The sequence below is a fragment of the Asparagus officinalis genome, chromosome 9 (genome assembly GCF_001876935.1).
Source record: "Asparagus officinalis chromosome 9, Aspof.V1, whole genome shotgun sequence".
NCBI classification, from domain to species: domain Eukaryota; kingdom Viridiplantae; phylum Streptophyta; class Magnoliopsida; order Asparagales; family Asparagaceae; genus Asparagus; species Asparagus officinalis.
The window spans coordinates 67,810,117-67,833,245 of NC_033802.1; the positions used below are offsets into that span (position 1 = coordinate 67,810,117).

The window sequence follows — 23,129 nt, forward strand, 5'->3', positions numbered from 1 at the left end:
GCCTCAACCTCCTGAGTCCAATCAGCGATTTGAATCCAGCCACCACACTCGGAATGTTGTAGATGACAGTGATCCAGAGGTGGATGAAGTCATTATGGCTGATACACCTCCCAATGGCAATAACGCTGGGGGTGGTTTAACGGATCCTCCCAATAACGATATTGGGGGTGGTTCAATAGCACCTCTCACTGGGGGTGGTCCAATTATCTTTACTCGACATCATTCAGAAAGAAATGAAGACGATGACGGGAAAATGCAAAAACTTGAAGACAAAATCAATGCTTTGATGACGGCTCAAGAAGTTAAGAAGACGGGTATTCCATGTCCCTATCCAAGAGAATGGAATTCAATACCGTACCCGGCAAAATTCAACATGATTAACTTCACACCGTTTGACGGGAAGAACTCGCCTATTCAGCACTTGATTTATTTCAAGTCTCATTTGGGCATAATCTCTGGAAACGAGGCCTTAATGATCCGGTCATTCGTTGGCACCCTTCGTGGGCCCGCCTTCGATTGGTACCGACGGCTCAAGCCAGGGAGCATCAATTGCTGGGATGACATAGAAAATTTGTTCCTCAGCAACTTCTTCGATGATGACACCGAAGTGTCAATCGGAACCCTTTTGGATGAGAAGCAAAAAGACGAAGAGTCAGTTGACAATTTTGTCAAGCGCTTCCGTAACAAGGCAATGAATTGCAGAGATCCTGTTACAGAGGAGTTCATTCTGCAAACATGCCACAATAATCTCTCCATTGATGTCCTGGAAGCCCTGGGGGTCGTACCATCCAAAACTTGGAAAGATTTGAAAATGCGCGGTGAACAAGCTGAACACTTTCTTAAAAGAAAGAAAGCTGAGAGAAGCCAACCGACGACATCTGCAATCACTGGTAACGCGACTCCCGATCTGAGGTTTCAAAAGGAGTATTCTTTCGAAGATGATGAAGCTCCAGCCATCTTGGAATACCTCCTCGCCAATGACAAAATCGAGCTACCACCTATTAAAGATCAGGATGGAGCTAAGAGGATTACGGATCCAAACTACTGTGCGTACCACAGAAGGGTTCTTCATCCCACTGAGATTTGCTTTGGACTCAAAAATAAAATCCAAGCATTAATTGACTCCGGCGTCATAATGGCGAAACAAGCCGATTAAAGACGACCTTACTCCATTGGATACACGAGTATAAACTGTTTCCCCAACTCCATTGGGTACACGAGTATAAACTGTTTCCCCACACTCCGAAGAGTATACGAGTATAAACTTCTCCTCGATACTCCAACATGTATATGAGTCTAAACTATTTCCTTTCTTTCACGGGAAATTCCTGGAGAGCGCCATGCATAGTACTCTTAAGGATAACCTGATCATGCAGCTGAATATAATGATAGACCCAGTTTCACAAAGGAAGCTGGGGGTGGATGGTTCATGTAACGGGAAGTTCTCGAAAGAATGCTATATGTAATTTTCTTAGGGATAACCCGATCATTACAAACAAGGTGATAAACACTACATCCCCACGGTGATTTCCGAATACTCTTTTGTTGAGATGAGATTTGATCACTCCTTTAGATCAATCTTCCCTCACAAAACTCACATTTGGTCAAACCTTTAAACAGTTAGGACCAAAGCCAAAATCCCCTCTCGATTCGTTCCATGAACGAGAGGTCCACAAATTGAACGATCAAACCTTTAAACAGTTAGGATCGTCTCAAATTCCCATCTTTTTAAACAGTTAGGATCAAAGCCAAAATCCCCTCTCGATTCGTTCCATGAACGAGAGGTCCACAAATTGAACGATCAAACCTTTAAACAGTTAGGATCGTCTCAAATTCCCATTTTGGTCAAACCTTTAAACAGTTAGGACCAAAGCCAAAATCTCCTCTCGATTCGTTCCATGAACGAGAGGTCCTCAAATTGATCGATCAAACCTTTAAACAGTTAGGATCGTCTCAAATTCCCATCTTGGTCAAACCTTTAAACAGTTAGGACCAAAGCCAAAATCCCCTCTCGATTCGTTCCATGAACGAGAGGTCCACAAATTGAACGATCAAACCTTTAAACAGTTAGGATCGTCTCAAATTCCCATCTTGGTCAAACCTTTAAACAGTTAGGACCAAAGCCAAAATCCCCTCTCGATTCGTTCCATGAACGAGAGGTCCACAAATTGAACGATCAAACCTTTAAACAGTTAGGATCGTCTCAAATTCCCATCTTGGTCAAACCTTTAAACAGTTAGGACCAAAGCCAAAATCCCCTCTCGATTCGTTCCATGAACGAGAGGTCCACAAATTGAACGATCAAACCTTTAAACAGTTAGGATCGTCTCAAATTCCCATCTTGGTCAAACCTTTAAACAGTTAGGACCAAAGCCAAAATCCCCTCTCGATTCGTTCCATGAACGAGAGGTCCACAAATTGAACGATCAAACCTTTAAACAGTTAGGATCGTCTCAAATTCCCATCTTGGTCAAACCTTTAAACAGTTAGGACCAAAGCCAAAATCCCCTCTCGATTCGTTCCATGAACGAGAGGTCCACAAATTGAACGATCAAACCTTTAAACAGTTAGGATCGTCTCAAATTCCCATCTTGGTCAAACCTTTAAACAGTTAGGACCAAAGCCAAAATCCCCTCTCGATTCGTTCCATGAACGAGAGGTCCACAAATTGAACGATCAAACCTTTAAACAGTTAGGATCGTCTCAAATTCCCATCTTGGTCAAACCTTTAAACAGTTAGGACCAAAGCCAAAATCCCCTCTCGATTCGTTCCATGAACGAGAGGTCCACAAATTGAACGATCAAACCTTTAAACAGTTAGGATCGTCTCAAATTCCCATCTTGGTCAAACCTTTAAACAGTTAGGACCAAAGCCAAAATCCCCTCTCGATTCGTTCCATGAACGAGAGGTCCACAAATTGAACGATCAAACCTTTAAACAGTTAGGATCGTCTCAAATTCCCATCTTGGTCAAACCTTTAAACAGTTAGGACCAAAGCCAAAATCCCCTCTCGATTCGTTCCATGAACGAGAGGTCCACAAATTGAACGATCAAACCTTTAAACAGTTAGGATCGTCTCAAATTCCCATCTTGGTCAAACCTTTAAACAGTTAGGACCAAAGCCAAAATCCCCTCTCGATTCGTTCCATGAACGAGAGGTCCACAAATTGAACGATCAAACCTTTAAACAGTTAGGATCGTCTCAAATTCCCATCTTGGTCAAACCTTTAAACAGTTAGGACCAAAGCCAAAATCCCCTCTCGATTCGTTCCATGAACGAGAGGTCCACAAATTGAACGATCAAACCTTTAAACAGTTAGGATCGTCTCAAATTCCCATCTTGGTCAAACCTTTAAACAGTTAGGACCAAAGCCAAAATCCCCTCTCGATTCGTTCCATGAACGAGAGGTCCACAAATTGAACGATCAAACCTTTAAACAGTTAGGATCGTCTCAAATTCCCATCTTGGTCAAACCTTTAAACAGTTAGGACCAAAGCCAAAATCCCCTCTCGATTCGTTCCATGAACGAGAGGTCCACAAATTGAACGATCAAACCTTTAAACAGTTAGGATCGTCTCAAATTCCCATCTTGGTCAAACCTTTAAACAGTTAGGACCAAAGCCAAAATCCCCTCTCGATTCGTTCCATGAACGAGAGGTCCACAAATTGAACGATCAAACCTTTAAACAGTTAGGATCGTCTCAAATTCCCATCTTGGTCAAACCTTTAAACAGTTAGGACCAAAGCCAAAATCCCCTCTCGATTCGTTCCATGAACGAGAGGTCCACAAATTGAACGATCAAACCTTTAAACAGTTAGGATCGTCTCAAATTCCCATCTTGGTCAAACCTTTAAACAGTTAGGACCAAAGCCAAAATCCCCTCTCGATTCGTTCCATGAACGAGAGGTCCACAAATTGAACGATCAAACCTTTAAACAGTTAGGATCGTCTCAAATTCCCATCTTGGTCAAACCTTTAAACAGTTAGGACCAAAGCCAAAATCCCCTCTCGATTCGTTCCATGAACGAGAGGTCCACAAATTGAACGATCAAACCTTTAAACAGTTAGGATCGTCTCAAATTCCCATCTTGGTCAAACCTTTAAACAGTTAGGACCAAAGCCAAAATCCCCTCTCGATTCGTTCCATGAACGAGAGGTCCACAAATTGAACGATCAAACCTTTAAACAGTTAGGATCGTCTCAAATTCCCATCTTGGTCAAACCTTTAAACAGTTAGGACCAAAGCCAAAATCCCCTCTCGATTCGTTCCATGAACGAGAGGTCCACAAATTGAACGATCAAACCTTTAAACAGTTAGGATCGTCTCAAATTCCCATCTTGGTCAAACCTTTAAACAGTTAGGACCAAAGCCAAAATCCCCTCTCGATTCGTTCCATGAACGAGAGGTCCACAAATTGAACGATCAAACCTTTAAACAGTTAGGATCGTCTCAAATTCCCATCTTGGTCAAACCTTTAAACAGTTAGGACCAAAGCCAAAATCCCCTCTCGATTCGTTCCATGAACGAGAGGTCCACAAATTGAACGATCAAACCTTTAAACAGTTAGGATCGTCTCAAATTCCCATCTTGGTCAAACCTTTAAACAGTTAGGACCAAAGCCAAAATCCCCTCTCGATTCGTTCCATGAACGAGAGGTCCACAAATTGAACGATCAAACCTTTAAACAGTTAGGATCGTCTCAAATTCCCATCTTGGTCAAACCTTTAAACAGTTAGGACCAGTTATTCGATGATGTTTTGAAGTCTACGTGGCGGCGTATCAGAAATAGAATGTGTGCTGACGTGGACAAGCAGTTAAACCACGAAAAAGGTGGTTAAAGGTCGTGGGAGAACGGTTTCAAGCACGATGGAATGTGCTGGTAACCACCCCTTTGGCCGCGGCAGTCCACACTGCCGCGGCAATATGTCGACTGTCGCGCCCTTTAGCCGCGACAGCATCAACTGCCGCGCCTAAAGAAGCAGTTGTTGATCGGCTATTTCTTCAGTTATTGTCTAAGGAGGCTATAAATACCCCCCTATGGCCATCATTGACGGGGGCTGAGCATTTTCCAGAGAGATTAGAGCAGAGAGCCTTGAGTTTTGGTGAATTAGAACAAGAAAGAGAGTCTTCCTTCTTCACAAACATCCTCAAGAAGCTTCTGGCGATTCCTAGAGATCTAAGCTCTGACTTGATCTTTAGAAGAGTGAACATCTTACATCGATAAGATATTCACTTCAAATTCTTACTTCGATAAACGAAGGAAGAATCATTAAACCCCTCACGGTTCAATCAGAATCTGTGATTTGGTGGTCCACGAGTCAAAGCGCTCCCGGCACAGGCAAAGATCCCACGCAAGCAGCGATCCAAACAACGATCCTGCGTTTGTTTCTCAAGAGTTGTAATTTTTAATTTTGTTATGTAAAAGAGGTCTTATAAAAAGACTATCTCTTTTGAATTTGTTATAATCGACCGAAGATATAATGAATTCCATAACAAAACCAACTTTTGACGCAAACAGTGGTTCAACAGATCTTCCCAATAACAATATTGGGGGTGGTTCAATTGCACCGCTTAATAACACTGGGGTGGCCCAATTATTTTTGCTCAACATCACTCAGAAAGAGATGAAGATGAGGACAAGAAAATGAAAGAGCTTGAAAACAAAATCAACGCTTTGATGACGGCTCAAGAAGTGAAAAAGACGGGTATTCCATGTACCTATCCAAGAGAATGGGATTCAATACCATACCCGGCAAAATTCAATCTGATTAACTTCACACCGTTTGACGGGAAAAACTCGCCTACTCAGCACTTGATTTATTTCAAGTCTCATTTGGGCATGATCTCTGGAAACGAGGCTTTAATGGTCCGGTCATTCGTTGGCAACCTTCGTGGGCCCGCCTTCGATTGGTACCGACGTCTCAAGCTAGGGAGCATCAATTGCTAGGATGACATGGAAAGTTTGTTCCTCAGCAATTTCTTCGATGATGACACCGAAGTGTCAATCGGAACCCTCCTGGATAAGAAGCAAAAAGATGGAGAGTCAGTCGACAATTTTGTCAAGCGCTTTCGTAACAAGGCAATGAATTGCAGAGATCCTGTTACAGAGGAGTTCATCCTGCAAACATGCCACAATAATCTCTCCATCGATGTCCTGGAAGCCCTGGGGGTCGTACCATCCAAAAAGAGTTAAAACTACGTGGTGAACAAGCTGAACACTTTCTTAAAAGAAAGAAAGCTGAGAGAAACCGACCGACGACATCTACAATCACTGAGAACGCGACTCTCGATCCGAAGTTTCAAAAGGAGTATTCTTTCGAAAATGATGAAGCTCTAGCCATATTGAAATACCTCCTTACCAATGACAAAATCGAGCTACCACCTATTAAAGATCAGGAGGGAGCTAAGAAGATTACGGATCCAAACTACTGTGCGTACCACAGAAGGGTTCTTCATCCCACCGAGATCTGCTTTGGACTCAAAAACAAAATCCAATCCTTAATTGACTTCGGCGTCATAACGGCGAAACAAGCCAAGTAAAGACGACTCAACTCCATTGGGTGTACGAGTATAAACTGTTTTCCCTAACTCCGAAGAGTATACGAGTATAAACTGCTTCTTCATGTAACTCCATTGGGTGCACGAGTATAAACTGTTTCCCCTCACTCCAAAGAGTATACGAGTATAAACTGCTCCTCGATACTCCAATAGGTATATGAGTCTAAACTATTTCCCACTCTTGACGGGAAGTTCCTGGAGAATTTTTACATGTAATATTCTTAAGGATAACCCAGTCATATAACTCGGTATGATGTTATACCCAGTTTCGCGAAGAAAGCTGGGGGTGGATGGTTCATGTAACGGGAAGTTCTCGGAAGAATGCTACATGTAATTTTCTTATGGATAACCCGATCATTACGAACAAAGTGATAAACACTACATCCTCGCGGTGATTTCCGAATACTCTTTTGCTGAGATGAGATTCGATCACTTCGTTGGATCAATCTTCCCTCACAAAATTCCCACTTGGTCAAACTTTCCTATAATTAAGACCAAAACCAAAATTCTCTCTCGATTCCTCCAAGGAACGAGAAGTCCACAAATTAAACGGTCAAACCTTTAAACAGTTAGGATCGTATCAAACTCCTATATGGTCAAACCTTTAAACAGTTAGGACCAAAGTCAAAATCCTCTCTCGATTCCTTCCATGAACGAGAGGTCCACAAATTGAACGATCAAACCTTTAAATAGTTAAGATCGTCTCAAGTCCCCATTTGGTCAAACCTTTAAACAGTTAGGACCAAAGCCAAAATCCCCTCTCGATTCCTTCAATGAACGAGAGGTTCACAAATCGAGTGATCAAACTTCCTACAGTTAGGATCATCTCAAGTCCCCATTTGGTCAAACCTTTAAACAGTTAGGACCAAAGCCAAAATCCCCTCTCGATTCCTTCAATGAACGAGAGGTTCACAAATCGAGTGATCAAACTTCCTACAGTTAGGATCATCTCAAGTCCCCATTTGGTCAAACCTTTAAACAGTTAGGATCAAAGCCAAAATCCCCCCTCGATTCCTTCAATGAACGAGAGGTCCACAAATCGAGCGATCAAACCTTCCTACAGTTAGGATCGTCTCAAGTCCCCATTTGGTCAAACCTTTAAACAGTTAGGACCAAAACCAAAATCCCCTCTCGATTCCTTCCATGAACGAGAGGTCCACAAATTGAACGATCAAACCTTTAAACAGTTAGGATCGTCTCAAACTCCCATATGGTCAAACCTTTAAACAGTTAGGACCAAAACCAAAATCCCCTCTCGATTCCTTCCATGAACGAGAGGTCCACAAATTGAACGATCAAACCTTTAAACAGTTAGGATCGCCTCAAAACTCCCACTTGGTCAAACCTTACTACAGTTAGGACCACAGTCAAGATTCCTTTTCGATTCATTTCACGAACGAGAGGTCTACTTTTGAATTGAATAATCAAACCTTATGACAGTCAGGATTATTCAAACCAGTCCAGATTCTCTAAGTGGAGATCCCACTTTGAGTTTCTTTTGCACCAGGAGATAAAATATAAAATTCTTCCTCTCCGATTTCGGGTTTATCTCTACCAACAAAAAAAGAGACCAGGAGATAGAATATAAAATTCTTCCTCTCCATCATCGGGTTCACCTCTACCAACAAGAAAGAGACCAGAATACTCCAATAGGTACACGAGTTTAAACTGTTCCCCTACCCCAACAGGAAGTTTCTGGAGAATATCACTCAGAATATTCTTAAGAATAACCTAAACACTCCGAGAAGTATATGAGTATAAACTGCATCTCCTTGAACCTCCCAACGGGTATATGAGGTTAAACTATTTTCCGAACACTCCGATGAGTATATGAGTATAAACTTCATCTCCTTGAACCTCCCAACGGGTATATGAGGTTAAACTATTTCCCGAACACTCCAACATAGTATATGAGTATAAACTATTTCTCCAATCTTCAACGGCAGTTCTAATTCAAGACTTCGACAACGGCCACGCGATAAACGCAGCACCGGAGGAATTTTAGCTATTCTACAAAGCACTGAATAGGCTAGAAGATGAAGAAGTCAAGAATTGAAGCCATTTATAGACCACCTTACGCAACTTCCTCAACAAGCTACTGAAGAAAATGCAAGGAGAACTTATCATATCCAAAGTGTCCCAGACTCCTGTCCAAAATGATGAGTCTGAGATACTTTGGAGGGGGTATCTGTAGGCATCAAAAAATACTTACAGACATCCAAATACCACTCAAGGCAAAGAGAAGACGATAAACGCCATTCTCTTAATCAGAGGGAATCATTCAAAGGAAGTAAGACAAAATGTACACACCAACAGACAGCACATGGCGGCGCGGCTGAAGCGCGGCAGCCCTTGGTGCCGCGGCTAAAGCGCGGCAGCCCATGGTGCCGCGGCTAAGGCGCGACAGCCTAAGTGGTGGAGGCAGGCTAATTATAAGGGGGTGGCTGTGGCGGTTACAAGGCACGTTATTCGATGAATACTTAAGCCCACGTGGCGGCATAGTCAGAATAGAATTGTGCTGACGGTAGAACCAAGCAGTTAACCGACGAAAAAGGTGGTTACAATGATGGTGGGATAGGACAGTTTTCAAACGAACGAGGGGACGGTGGGTGTAACTGCCCTTTTAAGCCGCGGGCAGCCCACAGCTGCGCGCCGGCCGAGATAGCCGTGGCCAGTGTTGAGCTGACACGGCCAAGGGCGTTTGGTGTGGTCAGGTTTGTCCTCGCCCCCTTTCCAGCTGTTGTGTATACTCGTACCGGCCTATAAATACCTCCCTACGACACGAAAATTAAAGGAAAGGAAGGGCAGATTGGGAAGGCATACGAGGCTTGAGTTTTGGTGAATGAGCAAGAGAGAGAGAGTCTTCCTTCTTCACAAACATCCTCAAGAAGCTTTTGGCGATTCCTAGAGATCTAAGCTCTGACTTGATCTTTAGAAGAGTGAACATCTTACATTGATAAGATATTCGCTTTAAATTCTTACTTCGATAAACGAAGAAAGAATTCCCAAAACCTTCACGATTTAATCAGAATCTGTGAATCGGTGGTCCACGAGCTAACGCACCCCTGACACAGGCAAAGATCCCGCGCAAGCAGCGATCCAAACAACGATCTTGCGTTTGTTTCTAAGGAGCTTGTAATTTGATTTTTTTGTTGTAAAGAGTAGTTTTACAAAGTACGAAGCTCACTCTTTTGTATTCATTGTAATCGATAAACAGTTATAATGAATTCTACAACAGAACTTGTTCCTGATGCAAACAGCTGCCCGGTCAGCGAGCCGGGGGTCCAGGGGGCAGCGCGCCCCTAGCCAGGGGGTCCGGGGGGGATGGAATACCCCCCGGCGAGGTTCGGGGCAGCGCCCCGAAGCTCCACGGTATACACCAGGTTTGGTATTGAATTTTGCCACCCGAACTCATGCCTGAGCTCCAGGTGTTGCTGGTGAAACACAGTCCCGAGATGTGCTTTTTGGTTCTGAAACGCATGCCTGAGAGTTGCGTTTAGTTAATGGAACGTACTCCTGAAGGCTGCGTTTTGACTGTACAATGCACCACTGAGGGTTGCGTTCAGTCTTATTCACACAGAGCCTATGTTTGGGCTCATAGACGTGAGGCTTGTGTTCTGAAGCAGAAACACAAAGCACATGGTTGCGTTTAGGCTCACAAACACGAAGCTCGTGTTGACTTGAGGATCGACATTCTCGGCGATGTGCTCGTCGTAAGGATCTCCTCCTCCGTCGAGCGACGTTCTTCTTAGCCTGCTTCAAGGCCTTTGTAGCAACGTCACCATCTGTGTTGATTAAGTTTGACGCTTCAATGGGCATCTTTCGACCTGGTACCTGTCGTCTTGGCGTGGGTTTGGCTGAAGCTGAGCCCACTCCATTGGGGAAGGGGCTGTCCGAGCAGTCTTCCTTAGGCGGTTTGGCTGCAATTAGAGCAGTTAGAGCTTTAGTCTCTTTGGAGACTTTGTGGATTTTGCGCATATCCTTGGGGCTAAGGGATCCGGAGAAGAGGGCCTCCTCAAACTTGGCTTGATCAAACTCTACCATGAGAGTTTTGACGATCGTTCCAGTGAGATGAACATCGGATTGCACCACCACTTCTTCGTCAGAGAAGCTTATCCCCAGCGGAGTCGCCATCTTTTGTTTGTAGAAAATTTAAAGTAAAAAGAAATGAAGGAAAATTGATCTGTATTCCTTTAATCTCAGTTACAATTGGATTTTCTGATTACAAAAGAGAAGAGAATTGATCTGGATTCTCCCCTTTGTTTAATTCTGGGTTCTTCACGGTGGCGATGGAGTGCCTCCCTCGAATGCTTGCGTCGAGTTTGCTCTCCGTTGACGATCCGAATGTCTTTATTCACTGGAACGATGTCTTCTCCTCATGATTTGACGTTGTGGAGAACTCTGAACGAGTTTGAAACTCTATGAAAGAGTTGATTTAACCGAAATCGGTTATATGCCAAGGATAAAGAAGATCTTGTTGCCAACCTCCAAAGCTCCAACCGAAGGATGAAGGATCCTCTTTTCGCTGCCAAATCTCAGCCGAAGGATCAGAACCGAAGCCCCTGCTGCCAAGGAGTCCCAACAGACCGAACCCCGAACTGAATTGATTTTTAGTTATTTATAAGGGATTAAGGGGTGTAACCACCTCCTTAATTCGCTCCTAAGTAGGGCTAATGGGATGTAACCGCCCCCTTAAATCACTCCTGAGTGGAGTTGTGATCCCCTCAGATCGTGGGAAACGGTTTTGAAACCGTTCAGCTCGTGTTTGAACGAGTCAAACACAAAATCCGTGTTCTAATGTGAATTCTGCGTTCAAACGCAGTGTTTGGAAGCTCAGACGCAGCAATTTGGAAGCTGCGTTGGCATCTTGTTGAAAGCTACGTTTGGTAGTGGATGAAAGCTGCGTTGATAGCTTTCGGAGACTGTGTTTGTGGCCGAACATGAACTGCGTTTGCAGCTTTTGGAGCTGCGTTTGCGGCCGAACATGAGCTGCGTTGGCGGCCGAATCTGAGCTGCGTTTGCAGCTTTTGGAGCTGCGTTTGCGGCGTTGGAAGCTGCATCTGAGCTGCGTTTGCAGCGATTTGGAAGCTGCGTTGGCAGCGTTGGAAGCTGCGTCTGAGCTGCGTTTGCAGCGATTTGGAAGCTGCGTTTGGCCGCGGATGGAAGCTGCGTCTGGCAGCGGATGGAAGCTGCGTTTGCATCTTTCGGAGGCTGCGTTTGAGCTGCGTTCGTGGCTATGAACGTTACGCATCTTGATGCTGGTACACGGGGAGGACTTCCACATATTGGTTTGAAGAGACCGTCGATTTGTAGTCTCTTTCTGTCAGAGTGTTGCAAAGATTGTCGTTTTGTAATCTTTGCTTTAGCTCTTTGATATGTGAGAATCATCAGATTGTAACTCTCGATGTTGATTGTGAAGGCTGTTGATCAGAGCTTTCATCAGTTGTTGCAAAGGTCGTCAGATTGTAACCTTCATCAGTCTACATGAAAGTCTTCAAATTATAACCTTCTGGAAGTCGTCAGAGTGTAACTTCCATCATCGGTGTTTTGATGAGGATCAGCTATCTATTATGATTTTTAGACAGCCTACAGACAATGAGACCGGAGCAAACACAGCGAGTGAGATAATCTATGACACAAAATTCCTGCAACTACCAGTCCAAACTCTCCTTAACATAGAGAGCACGAGCGGTCTGAAGATCGACATCACTACTCCAGATGTAACAATACTGGATGAAGCAATAGTGTTGATGGACGGTGGAACTGGTCCCATAATAGTGAGGTGATTAACAATACTAGCGAAACACAAGGCATCAGTGACAATGGTGGACCACCCTGCCCAGTCACTTTGATCATTGAGGGGCAGGGGTGGTTTAGGAATCTTCTCTGAAGAGCCGATAACAACAAACCCGAAGTTCAAGATAATAAACTTTAAACAAAAAAAACGTACGAAGGTTAGAATGAAACGCCGAAGATTATATATATATATAATATATAATATATGATATATAATAATATATAATATACTATATAGTATAATATATATATATATATATAATATATATATATATATATATAATATATATATATATACTATATATTATATTAAAAGGTTAGATAAATCCTCAAGCAAAATGGAATCTCTAATTAAATCGGCTCTAATTAGCAAAGATTGTGTCGAAAAATAAGGGCGACATGTGGGAGCAAGCAGGATCATCGGGGGCCATAGACGATTTCTAACACAGGGAATGCGGGATTAAGCAAATCTCCACCGAGATTTGCGACAGTGGGCAAACGGCAGACTCGTCGATAGTGGTAGGGGCCGAGATCTCCCTGTGACGACTGAGATCGCGCGACCTTAGAAGGAAATTTTTATTTATTTGGAATTTTTTATTATTTGGGAACCCTAAACCAAGTTCTGATACCATGTTTAAAGTAAGAGAGAGAGAGTGTGTGTGTCTTGGGTAAATTTCTCTTGAATTGAATATTACGTGTGTACACACACACACACCAACATTATATAATATATATATAGAGGAATATGGGTATGCTTGGTAACCAAGCACAAAATTTGTGCTTGGTAGTGATGTACATATTATCCTCCACTCATTCAAATAGGGGGACCACATTCACATGGGTTTAATGTGGTCCCCCCAATTGAATGAGTTGGATGGGAATGGAGACACCCTCACTACCAAGCACCAAAAATTATATGTTGGGTACCAAGTATACCGCAATTTTCTCACACACACACCCACACACACCAGCACAACACAAATATATATATATATATATATATATATATATATATATATATATATATACATATATATATATATATATATAATATATATATATATATATATATATATATATATATATATATATATATATAATATATATATAGTTATTATATATGATATGAGTGGGTTTGTCCTCATAACTAATGTGGGACTAAACCCACTACTAACACAATATTATCAACATGTTATATGTAAAACACCTCAAAGTTCAGGAGGTTCTACGTTCAGTCTCGCAACCAGGTGAAATTTTACTCACAATCTCAATGTCTAAAGCTATACAAGCACATCAAATGTAGAACGAGCAAATGTGGGTTAGAAGTCTTACAAATAACTGTGTGATACCAAAGATGATGATCGCCCAAAACCTCTTAATAAAAGCATCAGAAATGAATCCTCCGACTAAGGGGGATATAAATGAAGTCCCCATATAATTCGTAAGCATGTTTGCAGCTTTTGGTATAGGATAATGCATGTACTGAATGAAGTAGGTGACCATGTTTGATGCATTTGAGATGAACGCCATGTTCAAAAATACTTCTGTCACTGCACACACAACACCCGAGACCGAGAGGAATGTTAGTGCATAATCCTCGATTACCTGTATTATTAGGAAAAATAATCCTGGAGTAAATTTTCCAACTAATCACAACCTCTGCCACTACTCACACGATGCCATGCAACTCCTATTTGCATCTGTTAAATTTACACAATAATTGATAGCGAAATGCAACATTTAAGAGGTAGAAGAAACTCACAGCAGACAAAGGTAGCTGCCCTTTTCCCACCATGCTTGTTAGCTTGACTGCTCCTCCCTTTGCAGTCTACATATTCACCTTGATCTGTGCTCACCTCCTGTAGTTCATTTCAAGTATTTCAATTAATTAAAGATTTTATAACGATCCATTAAGTTTCTTAATTTTCTAATGTTTATCAGTAGACTTCAACTCTTATAAATCATGTCAACGGAGTACAATACAATTGAAAATAAAAATTCAGGCATAGGTTTCAGTCAGATAACAATTTAAATTAGATACTGAGTTGAAAATTCTATTTTCAGGTTAAGAAATTCGAGCCACTTAATCCAGCTTCATCGATTAAAAAACAGGTTTCATCAATTAATAAACAAACTTTTTAAAAGAAAAAAAAATGATCATATAAGTAGTGAATAAATATAGTTTTGTTATTAATGAAGCATAAAGCATAAATTGTATTTACTTTTTTGGACTTTTGACACATAATAATCTTTCGAATTAGATGGATCACATATGGTTAATCTAGTTACAAGATGGGTCGGTTATATATCAATTTGTTTGACCCGATAGGCAATCGCATACAAGGGTATGATTTACTCTTTATACAAACTAATCCAAAGCATCTTGTATTCTCTCTTAAGTCACAGAATGTCATATTTTTCATAAGAAAACATGATTTCTAATATTCTTCTTAATTTGGAGTAAATCCTCCTAAATGGCCCACATTTTCAAAAAGGGGGAAAAATAAAAAATAAGTAGAAGGTCAGTATAAATAAAGAAATTTTGAGAAAGTATTTCTTCTTTTCTTTTAAAAAGATCCAATAAGGTAAAACTCAAATCCTATAAGTCAAGCACACCCTTTTCCCTTTAACAAATGGCTTCTCCAAAATAAAAATAAAAGAACAAATTTTTGATTTAAACTCATTCCCATTTTTTTTTACCGGAATCGACCGACCCTCTTTTTATTTAGCGGAATCGACCCACTTCTCGGCCACGTCAGCAACGTGGCCGAGAAGCGGGTCGATTTTTTTTTAATCTCATCACTAAATAGTCGGGGTTGCCAACCCCGACTATTTTTTCTACTGAAAAAATAGTCGGGGTTGCCAACCCCGACTATTTAGTGATGAGATTAAAAAAAAATCGACCCGCTTCTCGGCCACGCTGCTGACGTGGCCGAGAAGTGGGTCGATTCCGCTAAATAAATAAAAAGTTGGTCGGTTTGTAAAATAAAAAGTTGAAATGGGTTTAAATCAAAAATTTGTTCAAAATAAAAACTAAGATTCCCATAATTGAATCGTTTACCTATGAAACTAAAATTTAAAAACAAAAAGGAAAAAAAATCATCCATTACACAATAAATAAACAAAAGTTAGTAATTATGCATTACCATGATGAAGAGAGGCACCAGAAGGAAGCACCAAATGACTCAAAAGATGAAGATGAAGATGAAGATGAAATAGGATAACTACGATGACCATGGCATGTTGAAATCTTCTAGATATATAAGAGATTTTGAAACGTTGGGAGAGAAATTTGAGAGCACCTGCCTTTTGATCCCCATATAGAAACAAAAATGAAATTAATGTGAATCAAACGTAGCAAAACCTAATGGGGTTGCACTCACCTAAGACTAATAGTGAGGGGGGTGTATGTACAAATTTTCCAAATTAAGCATGCATTTAGGGCCACCCTAGATTTTCCTAGAAGAGCCGTTATTACCTCTTTTGTTGTTATTACCTCTTTTGTTTTTGTCTTGATGCGTGGAGCCTTGGGTGTGACATGAAGGCAATTAATGTGATACAAGGATGGAATTTTAAGACATACTTGGAGGATTTCACATTTTTAAACAATTTTGGTTTAGCAATTTTTTTGGCTTAGCATGGAACTTCTGCCTTATCCTTCAGACCATGGATATCAACCCCCCAGGCATTGGCTGAGGGGCACCCCCCATGCACGTCCTCGTGGTATTCCATGAAATTAAATTCGCGTGGATGTTCCCCATGAAAATCGAACTTGAGACATTTGAGTACTACTCATATACAGCTTATCTAGACCTTCTTGGATAACTTTGGCTTAGCCATTGATATAGGGTTTAGAAACATGAAAAGATTGAATTGGATCATGAGATATTTTATTTTCGGGTCATGGAACTCGTGAGTCACGAATAATGCTTTCTTTATTCAAATACAAACAGGCTGAATTACAAGATTGATATTCCAATTTGATCCTATTATCTAATATGCATTTATTTTAGCTCCGACGTCAAATTTCTTCCATCTTCTAACCAATAAGATCATCTTTCACTCTTCCTTTCCCTTCATCATTGGATCCCCTCCTTCTCCTTCAACCTTTCCTAATTCAAATCTAAACCCTAATCCAAATTGGTATCGGCTTGGATGAAGATTGTTAGGGTTGTATTAAGATTTAGGTTTGAATTGGAGGATGTTGAAGGAGAAGATGAGGCTCCATTGATGAGCAAAGGAGGATTTTATTGAGTAAAGAGTGGAAGAATGAATTGAGAGATGTTGAAGGAGAACAATAATGTAGATTTCATAGTTTTGATAGGACAGTCCGATGGAACAAATTTCCCAAAGAAAATTACAGTTTGCTAGATTTCTCGTAATTGGCGAGAAAAAAATCTTATAGCTAAAAATGCCGAAGTTTAAATACCATATTGATGCCAAAGTAGAAATAGATGCCATATTAATAAATATGATCAAGTTGAAGTACCGATATGGTAATTTAGCCAATAGAAATATGACGTGAGCAATTCAACAACCAGAACCAAGCCGATACAAGTTTTTGTATTTGGTTAGTGTCAAGGTATAATCCCATCCGACCCGTTTAATTAAATAGGCATAAACCCGATCCAACTTAAATATCCATTTCATCGAAGTCCTCACCCTAATTCCTCTTGTCTGGATCGCTCGCTCCCGCGATCTCGTCACCACCGATGTCAGCTGCGGCGAGCTTCTGAGGCCTCATCCGAGCACCGTCGTCCAAAAAGCTGGGGTTAGGGTTTTCGATTCCCAGAGCTAGGGTTTCCCTTCTGCTTCTCTCTCATCTTCGCGATGTCTCGGCAGTCAACAACCGCGCATTTCCACAAATCCAAGACCCTCGACAACAAATACGTGAGCATTTTGACATTTTTTGTTCAATTTTCGTTGGGTTTTATGGGGTTTTTGATGTGAATTTTGTCATTAGATGCTTGGAGATGAGATTGGGAAGGGAGCTTATGGGAGGGTTTATAAAGGTTTGGATTTGGAGAATGGGGATTTTGTGGCGATTAAGCAGGTTTCATTGGAGAACATTCCACAAGAGGATCTCAGCATTATAATGGTATGGACTCTTTTTGTTCTTCTTTCGTTTTCATCGCTTAATTGTAGAAAAAACTTGGAACTAAATGGTTTTTGAACGAGGCGAATGACTTGTTGATTAATTCACACATGTATAAGATAATCATGGGCCTTGGCACTTTAAAACTTCCAATCATCTCTGGCTAACAATTCGCTGACATGTCGGGTATTTTAATAAACTGATAAGACTAAATTGCAAAGACAGATAATTTAGCGGGCATTTGAGTTTATGTAGTCTGGCCAATAATTTATTTTGCTACCTTAAGCAAACGGGCATGTATGTACAACTCGTACATACAACTCATCCGTTGAAAAGGAGTTGAAGAAGTTCGCCATGAAGCTTTTCGAGTACTGTGTCCATGTATGCTGTTAGTTCTGCAGAAAGTTCATTTTGTGAATAATTCTGCTCCTCCTTGTATGATGCTAGTAATATGCTGCCACAAAATTTAGATGAACTTTTTCAATATTTTTCTAATTTTATTGAAAAGCTAAAAAGCAGAAGTGGTAATGGTTAATAGGAGACGATATGGACACTATGTAAAGGACAATATCCTTAACCTAATCTGTAGTATCACAGAGACGTCACTATTTCACAATGCAAAATAAATGCACTATAACATTGCACTTTTGGGAGCTCTTCCACTATTAAGTTACTGGATCTTCGACCTCAAAAGGATCACTTGTGTTACACTGCTTGCATGTTTAAAGAGGCTATTCCTTGAACTATGTTGTGTGATATTTTAGCTATTACTTACAACTAAACTATTCTACTTATCGTTGTCAGAGAGATTTAATCCAAAGAAGAGAGCAATATCAAGCGAAGTTCATGTTGTTTGGTTTACTTGCTATTATTTTTTGCCATTGGGTTTACCTAAAAATGTCTCCAGTGAATTGGAAATCTGTCTATTACCCTTGTGTGCATAAGAAGTATATCCTTAAATCATGTTACTTGTTATTTTAATGAACCACCAAGTCATTGAAACTAAATCTTAGCTCTAGATTTAATTGATAAATCAATTTTTTTCCTTTCGAGAAATTTGGACGTAAATTTCAATCATGAATTTGAATAAAGATAATAATGATTTTTTTCCTCATGGAAAGATTACTTCAGTTCTGCTCACTGTTTCAAACGATTACTCTGCTTTAAGTAATCAGAATTAAACCCTAGCAAAGCTAAAATGCCATGGCATAACTAGTATTTTTCACTTCATGTTGCTGATGTACATAGTAAAGCATGCACGTCTTCCACTTTATTATTATTATAATTATAATTATAAGCATTTCTTTTGGTTGTATTGCTTTTGAAATTATATACTTGAGCTATTCCTTAATATATTTTCTCACCGTCCTCTTTTTCTGCAATCTTTTCGCACACGTGGGCACATTCCATGATACAGCAAGAAATTGATCTGCTAAAGGTACTACTCTCTGGCATCATATTGTACATTATGCCCATCATTTTGTTTACATTTCATTGAATTGTGTAGATGGTATTTTTACATATTTGGCAGCCTGCAAATTCCCACTAAGTATAAGGTGTCCCAGTCGGCTAATTAAAGTATTGAACATTCACTTATCATTTTCACTATAAGAAGTATGATTAAGAACATCAAAAGAAAGATAAAAGCTCCCATAGCTTTCTGGTGAATCAAATTGGACTTAGGTGTTGCGAACACCGCCAAAATGGCAGCAACGGCTTTAACCCCAATATTTGGGGTAAGCTACCTGAATAGCCTTTTTCTCCACAGAGCTGTATTTCTGTAAAAGGCCACCTTTATTTTCATTGTTTTTAGGGATATCCTGATTTGTGGCATGTTTGACGTTGGTCTAGTTCATCTGGTGCTACCGTCCTGAAATATATATTCTTCTGCTTTAGTTGAGCATGTCCTAACCATCTCAAATAATGTTTCTCCCTCTCGTCCTGCTTTCGTTATATGAATGCATTCATTTCTTATATAATTACAGCCTAATTTTACACTTTCTAGGTTCTAAACCTTCTTTCTGTAATTTTTCTTTAGACTTCGTCCATTAGTCTCTCTCATCAACTTGAACTATATCTTTCGCATGCAACATATACCACTAATACATGCACTTCTTGTCCTTTTCTTGAGTATTCATAGTAAATTCAATTGTAATTAATATAAAGAGGTAAGTTCTTAATGTGAATCTTTGATATTACTTCTGGTTATTAAGACTGAGTTCATCTCTCATCTTGTTGTCTAATGGTTACTATTCTGTCAGGTACTTCCTTAATCACAGCAAGATAGGCATCAGAACCTCTTTCTTTCACAAAATATATTGCACAATATCCTTTTGGGTACTATTTATAGTTTTTCTTACATCAACGAGAATCTTATGAGGTCACTTCTCTTCTTTGTAAAGCTTTCTGTCAAACGTTGTGCTATGTATCATCTTTCATACTATACCTTCCTAGTAGAACAAAAAAATTAATTCCCGAGTATTTTGATTCTTTCGTTTCTTAGCCTTGCACTTACATCCTTTTGAAGTTCCAATAAGGTACACTACCCTTATACTCTCATTTTTGGTAATACCTATTTATTGGGATTAATTTCATCAGGTTAAATGCATGATAGGAACTGAATCAAAAAAATTGAAGTATTTGGAGTAATTGGGAGGATTGCGATCATTGTTTTAAATATCCCCGACATGGCCCGATATATCCCCCGATATATCTTTTTACAGGGCTTGCTACAACCGATATGGTCTCTAAATATCCTTTACCGCTTTTTGGGTATTTTGGGTGTTATATCCCTGATATGACCGACGTGTCAACTATATGTTGGCCGATATATCCTTTAATGGCTTATCGCAAAATAATATACCGTGTTTGGCAATTTTTGGGCGAGATATCATGATTTTCCCATTATATCATATTGACATTTTGGCCTAAAAAATCAGACAAAATGTTGCAATGTTGATTTGTATTTTTATTTGTTTTACAAGGTGGATTATTGATCCAAAGCATATATTATTTACATTTTGTATTCTTAGATTTCTGTAAGTATGTTGAGATTACATTTTAGTGCATTATACTATATATGAAAACATCCATTATGGCATTCTAATATTTACCCTATATCCCGGATATCCACAATCCGATATGAATTTTGGCCATCTGATATTTTCCCGATATTCGATATTTAAAACCTTGATTGTGATCATACACGTAGGATAAAAAATTGTATTTTTTAAATACGATTGACCGATCATTTGATCGTGGTAGCTTGATTGTAGAATAGAACACATGATTATTTGATCATGTTAGCTTGATTCTAAAATAACACAAAACATTTTGTGTAAATTATAACAATTGTGGAAGAAATTTTTAGGATTTTTCGACTAAGCTTAGAAACCAAACAGTCCCCTAGTGCTCCTATATTCAATGTATTACTCGTTTGTTGTAGACCTATATCCTGTATTTTCAATCTCCGAATACTTAATGTAACTTTCTTGTCTATTTTTAATTTCATGGAAAAACTATATTAATATTTCTTCTATCATTATCTCTAATAATTTTACTTTCTTGCAATTGTTCCTCTATCCGAAAGGGGTTGTGGAGACCTACAGGATCAGTGATTGATTTCTAGGTTTTGTCATAAACCTAATTGGTTACTTCCAATTACGTAAATCGAAGGTAGGACATTTCCCATTGATATAGGAACTTCTGTACCAGAAACAATGGTATCTCCAGTTATAGCCCCTCTGGGATGTAAAATATATCCCTTCTCACCATCCCCATAGTGTATGAGACAAATGTATACATTTTGATTTGGGTTGTATTCTATGGCTACGATTCTTCCAGATATGTCTTTTTCATTCCATCGTAAATCTATAGATCTATAGGGAATGTTATATTTATTAGCGACTGGGACAACTTATTATAGTATTGACCTGCCCCCTCGAGGATGATTTTTTGAACGCTGTGCTTGATGAATATTCCAAATCATAATGGTTAGCACATATTACCACGAACTTCCTTATATAAAAACATATACTCGAACGAAAAATGGAGTAATGAACTATAAAAGGTATAATTCTGCACAAAGGATATAATAACTATAGATCCCTTTAAGTTTTCAATAGGATTTGCGAGAGAAGTATGACCTGATTTTTCAACCAATAAGGAAATCTTTATGATAATGGTAGTGCAGAGGAAAGAGTCTCTTTATGATAAATTATCTACGTCTTAAACGAATATTCTTGTGAAGTGCGCTGATTAGGCTGGCCCTTACATTAAGCGACTATATTATCCCCAACTAAGCAAATGACAATTTACACATGACAGGCCTGCGTTAAGCGGCCATTATGAGTTGACGAACTTGGGACTAATACTCTTCTTTGCACGCTGTGTTTTGTTCCCCGCGTTTAAGCACCGCACCCAAGCCATCCTAGAAAAGCCCCGAGACACAAAACTTGGTCGCTTCACCTCGCCATTCCGCTTCTACGTGAGCATAATTTAAGGATCTGACTGTATATGCGGGAGAACTACCTAATCTTATTGCTGAATATGTAACTCCGATAATTAGAATGCTCCTATTCAAGTACTTTTACATAGTAAGATACTACATGCTTGAGAAAGAATACAACAAAAGAATGTTAATATTATCAATTATAATAATAATAAAGTGTAAGCGGTGTCTTACTATGGTCATAGCACCATGAACGTGAAAAAATCTGTTATTGGACTGGCATTTTGCTTGCTTAGGGTTTTGAATTCTGATTACTTAAGAGCAGTTCGTTTTGAAACAGTAGCACTAGAACTGAATAATCTTTCATTGAGAAAATCATTATTAATTTTATTCAAATTCCATGATTGAAATTTACGGTCAAATTTTCTGAAGCCGAAAAAGAATTGAACTTATTCAAAATTAAAAATCGTAAGGAGGGTTGTGAATTCATGATAGCATAGACTCTCTCTTAGCTTGATTTATGAGAAATCACTATTGCGAAATTGACCTTCTTGGTTGATTGCCAACATTGTTTCGAGTGCTTGTTCGTCAATATACCTAGAACATTTAGTGCAAACTTAATTGCACCATAGCATTCACTTCTTGATTCTGCCACCTAAGAGTGCCGTGGTTATTTATTATTTTTAATGTGTGTTTTTTCGTTAACACCTTTTAGTTGGTTGCGCTTTTTTTGGCGGAATCTGTCTTTCTATTCTATTAAGTTCATGTTCATATTAAATTCAACAAAGCTTCTATATTTTTAGACTCCCAAAGGATTAAATGTGATGCATCTCCTCTTTCATTTGTGTGGTTATGATCTAGCTGAAATTAAACGCGCTTCTACAGTATGTTAAAGTCAAACACTCAATGTATATTGCGTGCCAAATGGAAAAAGTAGCGTCCGTTGTTAGTAACCAAGTGCTACATACTGTCTTAATGGCTAGTCCATGATGCAAACCTTGAAAACGCATTTAAACTGAATATATATCAAAAATGTCTAATCGTTTGACATGGATTATTGCAGAATCTTATAATCACAAAAACATATTGTTTGAAGAAAAAGTTTAATGCTTGGATCAGTTAAAAAGGACGAAGACACACTCCTCCACATTATTCATAGAGTAATTTATCTTAGTTCCACTTTTGCTATCTCTTTATATATATAATTATATATATATATATATATA

At 39.5% G+C, this 23,129-nt stretch overlaps 1 protein-coding gene across 1 annotated transcript; it reads left to right on the top strand.

Annotated features, from left to right (window-relative positions):
- On the top strand, window positions 16,980–19,781 carry LOC109824204 (MAP3K epsilon protein kinase 1-like). Its single transcript, XM_020390738.1, has 4 exons — window positions 16,980–17,248; window positions 17,322–17,456; window positions 18,871–18,891; window positions 19,715–19,781. Exons 1-4 carry the CDS (start codon window positions 17,189–17,191, stop codon window positions 19,724–19,726), a joined length of 228 nt encoding a protein of 75 aa, XP_020246327.1. The 5' UTR covers window positions 16,980–17,188; the 3' UTR covers window positions 19,727–19,781.

Excerpts from the sequence above, each read along its gene's own strand:
- LOC109824204 (XM_020390738.1), top strand. The coding sequence starts at position 17,189 with ATGTCTCGGCAGTCAACAACCGCGCATTTCCACAAATCCAAGACCCTC. Across the intron at positions 17,249-17,321 it reads AGACCCTCGACAACAAATAC|ATGCTTGGAGATGAGATTGG; the intron begins GTGAGCATTTTG and ends TTTTGTCATTAG. Across the intron at positions 17,457-18,870 it reads AGGATCTCAGCATTATAATG|CAAGAAATTGATCTGCTAAA; the intron begins GTATGGACTCTT and ends TCCATGATACAG.